Source organism: Falco naumanni, chromosome 20, assembly GCF_017639655.2.
Source record: "Falco naumanni isolate bFalNau1 chromosome 20, bFalNau1.pat, whole genome shotgun sequence".
In the NCBI taxonomy this organism is placed as follows: domain Eukaryota; kingdom Metazoa; phylum Chordata; class Aves; order Falconiformes; family Falconidae; genus Falco; species Falco naumanni.
In genome coordinates this window covers 974,086-989,436 of record NC_054073.1, presented here as the reverse complement: position 1 = coordinate 989,436, position 15,351 = coordinate 974,086, and the positions used below count along the sequence as shown (strand labels likewise).

At 50.9% G+C, this 15,351-nt stretch overlaps 4 protein-coding genes across 4 annotated transcripts; all 4 read right to left on the bottom strand.

Annotated features, from left to right (window-relative positions):
- Positions 1-740: 740 nt before the first annotated feature.
- On the bottom strand, positions 741-1,079 carry LOC121079974 (loricrin-like). The gene has a single exon (XM_040577829.1). It carries the CDS (start codon positions 1,077-1,079, stop codon positions 741-743), a length of 339 nt encoding a protein of 112 aa, XP_040433763.1.
- A 3,964-nt stretch (positions 1,080-5,043) lies between these two features.
- LOC121079973 (loricrin-like) lies at positions 5,044-5,382 on the bottom strand. Its single transcript, XM_040577828.1, has one exon. The coding sequence runs from the start codon at positions 5,380-5,382 to the stop codon at positions 5,044-5,046; it is 339 nt and encodes a 112-aa protein (XP_040433762.1).
- A 3,581-nt stretch (positions 5,383-8,963) lies between these two features.
- On the bottom strand, positions 8,964-9,389 carry LOC121099694 (sericin-1-like). Its single transcript, XM_040618931.1, has one exon. It carries the CDS (start codon positions 9,387-9,389, stop codon positions 8,964-8,966), a length of 426 nt encoding a protein of 141 aa, XP_040474865.1.
- Positions 9,390-13,812: 4,423 nt separating this feature from the next.
- LOC121099668 (keratin-associated protein 5-1-like) lies at positions 13,813-14,455 on the bottom strand. Its single transcript, XM_040618896.1, is given in 2 exon segments — positions 13,813-14,208; positions 14,210-14,455. Coding segments are annotated over 2 exon segments (642 nt in total).
- Between the last annotated feature and the right edge of the window lie 896 nt (positions 14,456-15,351).

The window sequence follows — 15,351 nt, the reverse complement described above, 5'->3', positions numbered from 1 at the left end:
CCTTCTTACATAAATGGTTGTAACACCATAAAAAAAGCAATAAAAACTGTACAAGACAATGCCTGCCTGATTTTTGTTAGCCACCTGGTGATCACCAGCAGTCTCCCTGGGTAGGAAGTTGTCCAAAGCTGTTGTGGTGGGGAAGTCCCAGGGGGATGGGGCAGGGATGCAAAGCCGGGGTTCTGGCGGCACTGGGGGTACCCACAACCCATGCCCTGCTCGGGGTGTAGGGCCCAGACGGGACATGCTGTGCGATGGGGAGATGTTCTTGTGCTTCCCCTATGACCTGGGACTTGTCGGTCCCGGCTGATGGATGAGAGCGGAGCTGGTGAGCACCCAACAATGATCCATACCAACCATGGGTGATGACTGGAGCATCATGAGGGTTCAGAGATAAACCAGCCCTGCACAAATAGCATGACCATGTTTGTTAATCCAGCGATGTCCTTATAGCGTGTGTGGAAAAGAAGGATGAGTAGCTTAAGGAAATGCCAACACAAGAGAGATCTGGGAAATTTAATGCTTTATTGTCTCGTGGACACCTCCTGGGGCCAAAGCCCAGCCTGATGCATCAGGCGGAGGCACGAGTGATGCCACTTGCCAGGGCACGATGGTCCTGGAGGGCAGGGGAGGGGGTTTGTAGCCGGGCAACCTCGGGGCTTGCAAAGCTTTGCGGAGGCTGGAGGGAGCTGGTCTGTGCCTGGCTTTGCTGCAGGAGCAGGGTTGTGGGGGACACCCCATCACTTCATCTTCTGCGAGGGCAGCTGGTGGATCTGCTGCTGTTGCTGCTGCTGCTGCTGCGGGACCTGCATCTGTGGCTTCCTGTGGCAGCTGGACCCACCAGAGCTGTGGCAGCCACCACCACCGGAGCTGTGACAGCCGCCACCACCGCCAGAGCTGTGACAGCCGCCACCACCGCCGGAGCTGTGACAGCCGCCACCGCCGCCGGAGCTATGGCATCCACCACCACCGCCGGAGCTATGGCAGCCACCGCCACCGCTGCTGTGACATCCACCGCTGCTCTGGCGGGTGTAGCGCTCCTGGCTGTGGCACTGGTCCTTGTCCTGGCGGGAGCACATCGTTGTGTTTGGGGGTGACCTGTAGGGAGAAAAGAGCTGTCAGGGACTACTGCATGTCCTACTGCCTTGGTTGTCCCAGTGCCCCAATCCTGCAGCCCTTGTGCCTGCGATCCCACCCCCAGCACTCCTGTGCAGGATCCTGGGAGACCCCCCCAGGTCTGGAGCAGTGCCCTGCATCCACTGATGGAGGATTCCATCAGCTGGGTGTAAGCAGTACAGCATGTCCCAGCCGTGAGACAGATCCTCATCTCTGATCTCAGAGCATCCCCGCACACAGTACTGGGGTTTGCACTAAACCCGTGCTCTGTATCGCTGCCCTGCGAGCATGCTCGCACCCCAGCAGCCGGGTTTGCATTAAACCCATGGTCTGCATCCTGCTGCACTGCGAGCATCCTCACACCCCAGCAGCGGGGTTTGCATTAAACCCGTGCTCTGCATCCCGCTGCACTGCGAGCATCCTCACACCCCAGCAGTGGGGTTTGCATTAAACCCGTGCTCTGCATCCCGCTGCACTGCGAGCATCCTCACACCCCAGCAGCGGGGTTTGCATTAAACCCGTGCTCTGCATCCCGCTGCACTGTGAGCATCCTCGCACCCCAGCAGCAGCGTTTGTATTAAACTCGTGCCCTGCATCCCGCTGCACTGCGAGCATCCCTGCATGCATGCAGCAGCAGGGTTTGCGTTAAACCCGTGCTCTGTATCCCTGCTGCCCTGCGAGCATCGTCGCACCCCAGCAGCAGGGTTTGCATTAAACCCGTGCTCTGCATCCCTTGCTGGGAGGTAAGTCCCCAAAGAAGGCAAATCCATCTGCGCTGCCAGACTTACCTGAGCTCAAGAGGAAAGCAAGTGGATGGAATGAAGATCCCGGGACAGGAGCAGTTTTATAGACATCTCAGATCCCTTGTCCCCGGAAATGAGACAGCTCTCTGTCATAGCAATCTATTAATTTAATACCCAATCCCCATCAAACCGCCCTCTGTTTACATTGCTTGCCTGACTCACTCGTGATGGGTATCACTCCTTTTTTATCTGTTTCCTGTGCCACATAAGTATCTAATTGTCAGCCTCACCTGTCCGTAATAGGAAAACCTGTGGGTGCCTGGGTTTCCAAAGGCCGTCTTTGGGGTTTGTTTTGTTAAATTAAATCCAGGCATAATTATAACCCCATGTCATGAGGCTCTGCTCTCAGAGTCTAATCCCTGCTATTGAGCAGGCACCAGATAAAGCCAGAAATAATCCAGGCAAAAAAGAGTAGAAAGTTGCCCTCTTTTCTCCCTGAGATGCTTGGTCTGAAAGATCCTCCATGGCCATGGGGACAGCCAGCGGGGTGAGGACAAAGTCCTCCTGGGATTCCTCTAGAGAAGGGTCTCAGGTATTCAGCAGAGGTTTTCTGGCTCCTCTCCTTGACTTAAAGGGTGTGAATTCCCCCCCCAGAAGGCACCTGAGCAGCCAGAAGATGGTCCTGGGGACTGTTCAAAGCCTTGCAAGTCCTGTTACGTTCACATACATCAGAACAAGCTCCTTGAGGGCTTAGTTGACAAAGACTAGCTATTTCCATTCTCTTAATGACAAAGATCAGGGAATGAAGACCGAGGAATTAAAAGACCCATCTGGTGCTGCCTGCTTCATCGGTCCATCTTCTGGAGCCAAGCTGGAGCTCCACAGATGGCCTTTCTGCACAGCCATGTCCTGGCTGAAAAGCTGCCCAGCACTTCATCGCCACACAAAGTACATTGACCTTTAAAGGGCCACAGCTCCTTATTTACAGGATAAAGGCAAGAAAAAGTCTGAGATAGAAGATGACACCGGCAGCCACACAAACAAACATGAAGATCCACCTTGTTGTCAAAAAGAAATGCTTTGGCAGCTCTCCAAGGGAGGAGGGGATAGCACTGGGGCTTGGACTATTTGGACTGGAAGCCAATGTCTTTCCCAAGGCACACGTCAACTAGTGCTATTTCGTCGTGCTCAGCACCGCTAGTGGCATTGAAAATTAGCTCCTTCCTGCTTCTTCTGGAAGCTGTTGGGTGGCTCCTGCCTGGCTCCAGGCAAACACACCTTGGCAGGGGGTTGAGCTGGCGCTGGGGTCCCTGTGCACGTGGACCAGCTTGATCAGGGGAGGATGTGGTGACAAGGGAACGAAACCTCCCTTGGGGCTGCAAGTGTCCCCAGGGCGTGAGTGGCTCATGCTACTCACATTGGAAATTTTGGATACTTGGAAGTGTCCATCACGAACCTCCCACCTGGTGCAATGGTCATCCGTCTTACCCAAGGGGTCAGCAATGGGGAGGATTGCAAAGCTCTCCTCCAACCTCCGAGACCTGTGGCTCACCCAGCACGACATGCAGCCGGCATTTACTGTGCTGACTGCCACTGATGTCATAAAATTTCGTACAGAAACCGGTGGCTGCAATTGTAATTAGCAGAGGAACTGGGTAGACACCCACTTGGAGCTGTGCGCACTGCAGGCGGAATCCGTGTGGCTGTTGGAGCAAGTGCGTGCATGCTCAGGAGGGGCTGGCTCCTGTGCAGGCTGAGCACAATGTTCACAGAGCTTCTTGCTATTGCTCTGTGCATCCCTCCTTCTACCCAAAGTAATAACCAGTGACTAAAGCCTGAGGGAAAAATGCATTTCTTTCTGTCTTTTTTTGTTTACATTTCTTTTTTTTTTTTGCATTTCTTCCAGTTTTTGTCTTTTCTGGAGGATATCTGTAGCAGTCGTGTCTTGCCCAGGTCAGGGGTGATGTTCTGCACAGGAGAGTTTAATGATGATTTGCTTTTCAGGTGATGAGCTCATGCATTCAATGAGAAAGGACATATATTTTCAGTATAACCAACCCTGTACCAAGTTTCATAACGGCTGGTGTTTTTCTTGCCGTCCCCAGCCTCTCAGACGTGCTAATTCAGCTTTCAGTTAAAAGAAATCCCATCAAAATGGAAGCAGAGAAGCCTCTGTCCTTTTTTATTGTGGTTATAAGAGGAAAAAAAAGTATTTTTTAGGTTAAAAATCTAAAAGGCAAAGGAAAGGAACCTCAAAACATAGTAATCCCTTCTAGGGTTTTCTTGGGACGAGCGGGGCTGGCGGCAGGGCTCCCCTCCCTCAGGCTCTGCACTGGGCTGTAACACATCTGGGCCAGGCTCTGCGCAGCTCCCAGCTGCAAAACTCCTTCCCTGGTTGCCTCCCTGCCTTCCCAGCAGCACCCCTGCCAGGTCCTGGCTGTGCTGGGAGGTGGATTCAGCTTCTCTCCCTGCCAGCTCTTCCCTTGACTCTTTGCAACCCTTAGTTCAGCTCGTGGAGGAGGATTATCTGCCGGGTTCATCTGGCATGTGTGTGACGAGCTTCAGAAAGCACGAGAAGACTTTGCTGGGTTCAAGGGCACTGTTTTACGCAGCAATATTGTTCTCCCTAAAATGCAATGCTAAATGGGCTCCTTGTGCACACGTGGTGATGGGCTGGGTGCTTTCCCAGGGGTGTCTTCCCCTGGTTAAGGTACATGACCTGCTAGCGGCTGTATAGACCCTATGGCCAAATCGCAGAATGGTCAGGGCTGGAAGGGACCTCTGGAGATCATCTACTCCAACCCCCGGCTAAAGAAGGTTCTCCTAGAGCCGTGTCCAGGCAGGTTTGGAATGTCTCCAGAGAAGGAGACATTCCTCTATATCCAGCTGTGTCTCTATAGCATGCACAGAGAAGGATGAGTAGCTTAAGGAAATGCCAACACAAGAGAGATCTGGGAAATTTAATGCTTTATTGTCTCATGGACACCTCCTGGGGCCAAAGCCCAGCCTGATGCATCAGGCGGAGGCACAAGTGATGCCACTTGCCAGGGCACGATGGTCCTGGAGGGCAGGGGAGGGGGTTTGTAGCCGGGCAACCTCGGGGCTTGCAAAGCTTTGCGGAGGCTGGAGGGAGCTGGTCTGTGCCTGGCTTTGCTGCAGGAGCAGGGTTGTGGGGGACACCCCATCACTTCATCTTCTGCGAGGGCAGCTGGTAGATCTGCTGCTGTTGCTGCTGCTGCTGCTGCGGGACCTGCATCTGTGGCTTCCCGTGGCAGCTGGACCCACCGGAGCTGTGGCAGCCGCCACCACCGGAGCTGTGACAGCCGCCACCACCGCCAGAGCTGTGACAGCCGCCACCACCGCCGGAGCTGTGACAGCCGCCACCGCCGCCAGAGCTATGGCATCCACCACCACCGCCGGAGCTATGGCAGCCACCGCCACCGCTGCTGTGACATCCACCGCTGCTCTGGCGGGTGTAGCGCTCCTGGCTGTGGCACTGGTCCTTGTCCTGGCGGGAGCACATCGTTGTGTTTGGGGGTGACCTGCGGGGAGAGAGGAGCTGCCAGGGACTTTCCTTTCCTGCTTCTGCTCTTCCAGGGCAGACAAATCTGCCTATATATTTATCCAGTCTTAGCCAGAACCCCCAACTGTCTTTAAACTTCTCACCGTCTTCTTGTACCACCTGCAGTATTGCCCTGCTGAAGGTACTGCTGGAGACGGTGGGAGCATCCAGAGCTGCGGACCGTGGCTGGCTTTCCAAGGCAGAGCCATCTTGCTCCCAGAGGCAAGGGAAATCACCCCAGAGCCTCCCTCCAACCCCAAATGTCTCTGCTCTCTTTGGCATCCCCCGCGCTCCTTCCTCACCCCACCTCCCTCCTCCAAGCACCCGCAGAGCAATCCCCAACCTCCAACACAAGGTGCTGGGCTCAGCCTGCTCCAAACCCATCCCCTTCCCAGCCAGTTTCAAACACTGCCCTGAGCCTGCAGCCCCGCAGCATCGCCGCTCTTACCTGAGATGCTCGTACAGCGAAGGGGCAAGGAGGGAATGAGGCTTTCCGGGACACGAGCGTTTTTATACCCTCTCTGCACATCCCATCTGGAAATGAAGCACCTCCCTGTCACAGAGGTCTGCTGGTTCATTTAATTCATCGATGGCTTTTTTTTTTTTTTTTGCCTCCCCACTTTTCAGGTTACTCACATGACTCACCTCATCTGTGCTGGGTATTGCCTCTTCCTACCGGTCGTCTTTCCTGTGCCGCAGAAATATTTAATTGCCAGCTCTACCTGTGCTTAGCTCCAGTGGGGGAGTAGTGTGGGTGGCCCTGGTTTCCACAGCTTTGCCAGTTTGGTTTTGGTCTTGCTCTCAGCTGGGGAATGCTTTGTGTTTAGGGGAGGGATGTCCACGGCTAAATCACACCATTCTTTTAAAATGCCTTGGGGTGCTCTAGTGCTGCAAATGCCCATAAGCCAAGAGAGATGCCTATAAGTGCCAACAACACCTTTGGCATGGAAGACTACTCTTCCTCAGCAGCAATTTGACTGATTCCAATGTTGGCTCATTTCTCTTAAAACCAGCTGAAATATGGTAGAGTAGTGAGGAGGGGGAAAAGATAACCCCTATACAACTTTTTTGTTGGTCAAAAGTTTCCTGCTGTTACAAGAAGAACCAAAGGCAGTTGGGATTCTTATTTTTGGAAGGGGGAAGACCTGCCCAGAGTAGTGATCCAGGATTAGTGAGGTACATAATTATGTGGTTAACTTTCAGCTTGTGAGTAATTCTGGAATGGCAGCACGGGTGGTTTGTTTTTTTGGTTTTTTTTTTTTTCCAGGTTGTGAGTGGCTTCAGTGCTGGCATGTGGAGGAGAAGGTCTCCCATGGGTGCTGTCTTCGGTGACGCATGGTGGCCTGGGGTGGCTGCCACGTCATGGGGAGCTGGCAGAACCCGGGGACTTTCTCCAACCTTGTAGGAACATCCTTTTTGGAACAATTTTCCCTGTTCCTCAATTAGCTTGTAATTGGCCAACAAATCCAAGTGTTATTGGGACAGATGCACAGACCCACGTGAGCCTTCAGGCCAGGCCAGGTACCACGTTTGCACTGACAGCTAATTGCAAGCAATAATTTGAGACAGTCCCTGTTCCTTTCCTCTGCCTCTGCTGCTTGGGCTAGGAAGTGCTTCAGGCACCAGATGTTCAGCCCTTTTCTGCCATTACTTGTGGAAGACACTTCAGTAATTAAACAGGCACGAATAAAAGACTAAAATCATTATTGCTAGCTGAAACAGGGAATTGCTATGATTTTGTCAGTGCAAAAGTGCATGGACAACACTGGCTGAAAAATATTTCACTTGCCTGCAGAGATGCTCGAGCATTTGATATTTTTGGTCCACCTCTCCTACCTTTTATTTTTCTTTCTCCATGCTGATTGAGTTTTTTATGCTATTCCCAGATGCTGACCACAGTCAGACAGAGGCTTAGCCTCTTCCCACCTTTGCTAATGCTGTTTGAGAGACCCGGCATCCTTTGGGAAGTGGCTGGAAAACGGAACAAGCTGCCAGACGTTGAGGAGCCTCGCCAGCCTCTTGCAAGCTCTTGCTTTGAATGCAAGTGTCTGAACCTTCGTTAAGCCACTACGAGTCCTGAGCGGTTCCTGCAACCCCAAAAACATCCGACATATTTGCTGTTACTGAAACACGGAGGATTTTTGGAAAGGTGAGTGGACAGGGCAGGGTTAATGAATTAGGTAAGCAGCCTAATTGCTTCTTTTGTATTGCTAAATTGTTGTTATGGTCTAGAACAGCATCAGGACAAACTGTACCTAGGCTTGAACACTTCTGATTAATTGTGTTTTGTTCTGGCATCAGAAATTCTCTCTGTGAAAAAAGACTCAAAGTAATTTTTGGCTCTCAACATTGTGCTGTATTCAGTTCCTCATGTTTTAATTGTTTTGAGTTTGTTAATGATCAGCAGCACCCAGCCAGAAGTCCCAGTCACCCTAGGTTTGCTGGCTGTCCACCTTAATATGCAAATGCAGTTTGCAATGGGGGCTTCAGGCAAACGCCAGACCCCCACCACCAGTTTTTTCAAACAATTCCTACACTAAAAGCAGGCAGCCTGGTCTGGGAGCCATCTGCCATCTGCACCCTTTTCAGCAATGCCAGATATTTCTGATCATCGTGACACACTTGAGAATAATCTTAGCAGGGCAGCATCCATTTCATGAATGGCAATAGCAGGCCAATAAATTACACAATTCCTTTTAATTATAAGTTGAGAGGAAATTTCTCAGCTCATTGGGTAACGCTACCATCTTGCAACGCCCCTGGCTCGACCCAGGGCTCTTGAAGTGCTGGGCAGAGGGTTTCTAGAAAGGCTTGCTGGGGGGGTTGTTGTAAGCATGTGGAGATACCTGCTCCAAGGATGGTACCTTGGGGCCAGATGGCAAAAAAGGGGTTTCTGTCCCACCACGGGTGCCTTTGCCTTAGGACTTTTTCTGCCCCACAGTTGTGCCCACAGCTGGCCCCGAGGGCTTGTGCAATGCAGCCCATGGGGTCTTGGTGGAGGGTTTTGGGTGTCCATCTCTGTGGGCAGGCTGCGTGGAGGAGAGCTGCCTGCACTCCAGAGGCCTGAGTAATAAAAAAAGTAATAAAATAAAAGTAATAAAAAAAGGAGGCCAGTAATAAATAGCCTCCTGCAATGTCAGCATTTAAAAAACTTTATTCTGTCTCTTTTCCTGTGGAGTCCATAGGGACAATGCCTACCCCTATGGCCTGTGCCTGGGCAGGGAAACTGCAGGGCTGTTAACACAAGGTGTCTTGTACTGTGATAACGCAGGTGAAAGAAAAATTGTGAACACGGAACCCTGATGATCTCCGAATTGTAATGGCTCATATATAGTCACAGGCTGATAGAGAGAGCACTGCACCCGTGTGAATGTACCCAGTTTATTTTAGCACCCACAGATAAGCTCATCAGAGGCACAGGACTCTCCAGGGGAGGGAGAGGAGACATTTTCTTTGAAGATTGCTAGGACACATGCAAAGCTTTCTGAACTCAGCACAAGATCAAGGACATGCGTGTGTGTAACATGCAGATAATGTCCTGATCACTTCATCTTTGAGGATACTTGATAAATTTGCTGCTGGCAATCCTGTGGTTTTCCATGGCAGGATCCCCCACTCATTTCATGACATCCAGATCCACCACTGATCCTGTGGCATCCAGATCCATCACTGCTCCCATGGCATCCAGATCCACCACTGCTCCCGTGGCATCCAGATCCACCACTGCTCCTGTGGCATCCAGATCCACCACTGCTCCCATGGCATCCAGATCCACCACTGCTCCTGTGGCATCCAGATCCACCATGGCTCCTGTGGCATCCAGATCCACCACTGCTCCTGTGGCATCCAGATCCACCACTGCTCCCATGGCATCCAGATCCACCATGGCTCCTGTGGCACCCTTCACTGCTGTGGCATGAGGATTGTTCTTGCTGGTGGCACTGGTCTTTGTCTTGCCGGGAGCACATCTTTGCAGACCTGCTGGGAAGACTATCATCTTTGAGTGGGTGCAAAGGCAAGACACACTGCCACATCTGTCAGCTAGCAGTAATAAATGACTAGTGAGATGGGATTATATATCAAGAATAAATTCTCATTGTAAGCCAGGTTCTTGAAGAAAAGAGAAAAATGTGGAATGCACATCTGCCCGTAGCGGTCTCTGACCTGTACAGAAGTGCTCTGTGCTGTCTTCCTTTGAGCAAGTCTTTCCTTTCTCTCCTGTGTTTAGCTAATATATAAGATAAAAGTTAAAGCACTTGCTGATTAGTGAGAAGTGGTGGCAAGACAAAGTCCAGAGCTAGACCTGGAGACTCCTGACTGAACCAGCAAATTTTAATTTTTCCTAGTTGCTTTCTATTATTTATGTATAGACATGAATGGAGAAGACAACCTAGGCAGAAGGACAGAGCAACTGTGACCAGACACAGTGACAGAGAGGAGATGTGTAGGAGAAGCGGTCAAGACCTCAGGGTCAGGGCAAAGCTGACGATCAGTAAAAGCGCAAAAGTTTGATCCAGCCGAACTTACCCTGTTCAGCAGAAATTCAAGAGGAGATGTGAAGCTGAGACAATGAGGAGAAATCAGGTGCCAGATCTTTTATAGTGTTTTTCCTCCGGAAACAAGACGAGTTCCTACCGGAGGGACTTGCTTGTTCACCACCCCGAGCACTTTGCTAATTGGAGAGTTTTTACACTGCTGTTTTGACTCACGGTGTTCTGAGCAGATCAATATCCCACCTTTGGGATCACCATTCCTCTCGTTACTCCATAAAAATGTTAATTGCCCACCACGCCTGGTGTGGTTCACATGCAGGGAGGGGGAGGTTTCTGGATGGTCTTGCCGCCTTTGACAAAAGCATTTCCCTGCTTCTTGTGTCTAATGCAAAGCAGCTGTGAGCCCAAGTAGGCAATGCAAAAATGGTAGCGGATGGGAAGGTGGGATAGGGAGGTGGGATGATGACTGGATTCCAAAGGGATCCAGAAAATAAAAAGGTCTTGAAAGAGAACAAATAAAACCATGGTGGTGTGTAGGAAAATGAGTGTGTTTGGGCAGCTTGGGAAAAAAATCTAGGTTATGAGTGGGCGAAGGAGGCAAAGGGAATTAAGGATGCAGGTATGAGCACATGATGGGGCGGCAGAAGGTGAGCACAGAGACCAGGGCTGGTCTATGTGGGGGGTGCCCTAAAAACAAGGAGTGTGAGCATCCTCCGCTGAGCCCTGGGGGCCAGCACTGGCCACACACCCCTGCTGGGATGATGGGGCTTGGCCATGGTGGGTTACGAAAGGAATTGAGTTGCCTCCAGGCTCTAAAGCTGTCACTGAGTTTTGGGTTTGAGATTTAGAGGTGGGAGATGGTGATATGAGACTTTGAAGCAAAATCCTGCTGGATGTGTCCGGTTGGGACGACAGGAGCAGGCAAACGCAGGTGGTGGGACATGGCTGGGGTGTAACATCAAAGAGAAACCTATTTCTGAGTAAAACAACACTAAGAGGAGTGTTGCAGTATTTCAAGTCAGCCCTTTCTTTGCTCAAAGAGAGACTTTTAAGCCAGACAGAAGGAATTTTAAACCCTAGAGGAGACAGAGAGAATCCAGGTAGGAGCCTCAGAAGGAGAAAAGGTCTCCAACAGTGTCCCATTCCCACGATATCTGTTCCAAATATCTGCTGTTATCTTTATTACACTATGATTGCAGAAAAAAGTAGGGGGGAAAGTGTTGTGGCTCTTAGAGCTTTTCTCCCTCTGTCCCTCCATCCTCACCTGCACGCTGGGGATGGCATCGGGACCTGTGTCTCCATTGATTTAATGTTGTGCTTTGGGGAGAAAAGTGTCTTTCCGCCTACTGAGCACACCAGGCCTGATCTCATCCAGGACTCTAGAGGCCACTGCAATATTAATAATAGCACAGATCGAATTAAAATAAAATAGAGTCAAAGAAATTCTTTGCTAACCAATGGAGCTGAATCACTTGAACGAATTGATACGTGAGGAAATCAGAATGTGTCTGGGGTTATTTCACAAACGTGAATGAAGAATGAAAATTCTTGTGAAACTATTATTCACGATACACTAATTACACCCCAGATCACGTGGATGGTGACAAACATGTTTATAATTTCTCTCAGTGATAGAGACGTTCACCTGAGCATGGTCTGGTGGGGAGGATGCTCATGCACGTCGGAGACCTGGACCCATGTATAAGACCGGACTGTACTGACCCTACATCTGGTCTCTGAGCTCCATGTATCTCCTGCAAAGCTCCTTGCCTTTGGGAAAGGCTTCCTTGCACCCCTTGATCCTGTTCTGAGTGGGTGGTTATTTTCCTCTTCGGGTAATTTATTGGTTTTATGGAAGGAATTTTTGCAGTTGTCCTAATACAAATCTCAGGAGATGGTTTGTTCCCCAGTTTGTATCATGGATTTGGGGTGGCTTATACATGGTCATGATTCTTCCATATCTCAGTTATTGGTTTTCTGTTTACAAAGGGGATAAATGAAGCACACAAGAAAGCCAAGATCTTAGAAGGATCTGAGGGACACCCCAGGTACAAGTTCAAACCTCCAAATCCTTGCAAAGTGGTTGAAACACAAAGATTTCTCTTTTGTTTCAGACAGGGATTGATCATGTGAAATCCCTCTCAATAGAGGTTAGACAAATCTACTTCAAAACAGCTTAAGCAAAACAACTCCTGCCCTGGTGCGTGGGAAGCAGGAGCTGCCCTCTTGAGGTCTACTCCATCCCTGTTTTCCACAGCCCAGCAAGCTCCAGAAGTATCTGAAGGTGGATTTGGATGCCTTTGCCCACTCCTCATCCTTAGCTGTCATAGTTTGCCGGCACTTTCCTTTCCACGGAGGTCCCTGAGGCTTGCACAAGTGGTGTTGCGTGCACTGGGGCAGCTGTGCCATTGCAATGGGGTGGGCATTTGGGCTGCCCCCAGGCTGGGCCACCCCACCAAGCCATGCCTGGGATGGGGACTGTGTGCTCTGCAGTGCACGCTGGCATTAGCCTCCGCACACGTGTGAGGAAGAGGTTGGCAAGGAAGGCTCGCTGCGGTGTCAGGGCAGAGCACGTCAGCAGCTCCCGTGTGTCCACTTATAAAAATTCCATCCCAGGAAGGTACATCCTGCGCCTGTTCTTACTTTTTTTCCTTATCCAAACGGTGCTGCAGGAGCAATCTCCACCATTAATGCTGTGAAGCAGCTGATTCTGCGATGTGTCACATCCTGCAGGCTGGGCCAGGCAGGACACCGGGAGATGGAGACGATGGAGGACCTCACCTGGGCTGGGTGAGGTGCGAGGAGCCACTGGGAACACGATGCTGTGAGTCACTGGATCCAGATCCCTGCTTTGCTGCAACAGTCCGCCCAGGTGATCCCTCTTCTAACCCTACCAGGCCATAACTCACGAGGAGTTGGGGGCCTTTTACCCTGTTAGAGACAGTAGGTCCAGCCAAGTGCCCCCCTGACATCTATAAACCCATTTCTAATTTCCATTTGACACGCATTCCTGGCCAGATGATCCCCATTTCTCCCTGGGTCAAAGCCTTCAGGCTGAGAGATCTCACCCCTCCTTGGTCTTTCTCAACACCTTTATCTTTCAGCCACCAGCACAGCACTGAGCATCACTATCAGCTGCTGAAGACACATAGGTCCTGCAGGAGCTGCCTCCCTTGGGGTGAGACAAGTTCTGTCATGCCTGTGTTCTCTGAAGGTCTCACGGACCATGGGCCAAAGCATTTCTCTTCTACCAGCTTCAGCATCTCCTTTGCTCTGCACTAGCCATGCCATTCCCATTCCTGAACCCTCCTCCTGACTTTTTTTCTTGGGGATTTTTCTGGAGGCTCATGATACGAGTCGAACTGTACCCATTGCCTCATCAGTGAATGAAATGATGTGCCAAGCAGACCCGCTCATTTTTACCTCTCTGATGAAACGTGTGGATTTTTTTTACGTTAGTAAATTAGTATTTAATTGCTGGGTTGCATAAATAGTCTGTGATGACAACTGTTAGTTACTTCTCCACAAGGAACTCGTCTAGAGTAGGAATAAATCAGGTTGAATCAACCAGGAACCTTGATGTGAGGGTGAACGGGGGTGCTGCAGGCACCAGCTTTGCCAACAAGGAGGAACAGAAACAATTCAAAGGGATGAAGCAGAAACCGCTGATGCAAGGGGGTTATGAACTGTAGCTTTTTATTGCCTCCATGTCTGCTGTGAAATAAGGAGGTGAACAGCGCTTAATATTTCACAGACAGTGGGTTACACCTTCAAAGCACGTTACAAGCAAAATGACAGGAAAAGTAGGGATCCCTGAGCAACATGGGACATGCTGCCCATCAGGGCAGTGTTGCAAGAGTGAGAAGTTTCCCCCATTCATCCCCACTCCTCATGTCCTCTATTTTATCTTCTGAGCTGGCACTTTGCAGACCTGCTTTTGCTGCTGGCTTGGGATGCACTTTGCCACAGGCACACAGCCCTGCTGCACCGGTGGGGGACAGGTCTGCACTGGGCAGCACTGGGGGACGCACTGTGCGGGCTTGCTGTAGCAGGGCTTCCCCCCCTGGCACCCTGATCCATGGCACCTCTCGGAGCAGACCGACCTCCCGTAGCTGTGGCATCCCCCTGACGACCCGTAGCTGTATGTGGGTCTCCTGACGCAGCTCGAACCACCTCCGTGGCACGAACCCGAGGACCCATGGCACCTCTCAGAGCAAACCGACCTCCCGTAGCTGTGGCATCCCCCCGATGACCCATAGCTGTACGTGGGCCTCCTGGCACAGCTCGACCCCCCCGCCTCCATGGCACGAATCAGCTGCAGCATAGCTGTGGCATCTCTCGGAGCAGACTGGCTGTCGGTAGCCATAATGACGGTAGTTGTGCCCTCTCATGCCTTCAATGCCTTCACCGTCGCACCCCGAGGAGCAGGTGTTGTAGCCGTAGCGGAAGGGTGTGCGCCGGGTGTCCAGCCAGGACCCCGAGGGGTCATACCAGGTTGAGTTCAAGTTGAAGTATGATTCTCTTCCAGAAGAGTATATCATGTTTGAGCTGTAGGGAAAAACCTGAAAAACACATGGCCAGACAGGCTTGCATTTCCATCTCCTCTGTTTTCATTTAATTTCTCATAAAGTTGCTTTAGTGACCCACACACAGGTCAACCTTGCTTATCCTGAAAGCCTGGAACTAAAGGAAATCCTTGCAGTTGCCCAATAATGGTCGGATTATGTCCAAACTGTCTTTCTGACCTTAACCTTGATTTTTTTTCCCTCCAAGCTCAGAAGCAACCGTAAGGCACTGCATCATATAGTGGCATGGCTGCAAATCCCACCCCAATTCCCCCAGTCAGCTTCTTTCTTGGCTTATCCCATTGCCCTCTAGCCCTTTTGTGGTCTGAAGGAAAGTGCAAGCATGCCAGGTCTGTGACATTCTGAATCCAGACACCCACCCAGAAATGAACCCGGCTGCTCCGGGATGTGTCTTACCCAATTCACAGGGGAAGGCAGACGCTGACCAGGGGAGCAGATTGTGAGAGGCCAAGGGACGGAGGCCTTTTATATGGTCCCAAGTCTTCCCCTTGTAAATGAAACACGCTGCAGGAACGAGGACTAAAATTGTTTATTGGCAAAACATCCCCTCCATTTGGATGCTGTTCCCAGTGCTTGGCATGTTCTGCTTGACTCATGATTCCTGATAAGCATCTCTTAATTATAATGTAGTTACCGAGAGGTGCACATAAAGGACTCCCATCATTTAAGCCACACATCGGCTATGTGAGGCAGGTAATAATGTACTTATTCACCATCTCCACAGGACCGAGACACTTACAGGGTGACCTGTGAGTCAGGAGCCATGATGTGCACAGTGCTAATGTCCTGGCCTTCCCCTTCTGCTATCCATGAGGAGCGTTCCCAGGTGCCTGAAACACCATCAGGTGACT

What these genes read in the sequence shown, in the direction of transcription:
- LOC121079974 (XM_040577829.1), bottom strand. Translation starts at nt 1,079, where the DNA reads ATGTGCTCCCGCCAGGACAAGGACCAGTGCCACAGCCAGGAGCGCTAC.
- LOC121079973 (XM_040577828.1), bottom strand. Translation starts at nt 5,382, where the DNA reads ATGTGCTCCCGCCAGGACAAGGACCAGTGCCACAGCCAGGAGCGCTAC.
- LOC121099694 (XM_040618931.1), bottom strand. Translation starts at nt 9,389, where the DNA reads ATGTGCTCCCGGCAAGACAAAGACCAGTGCCACCAGCAAGAACAATCC.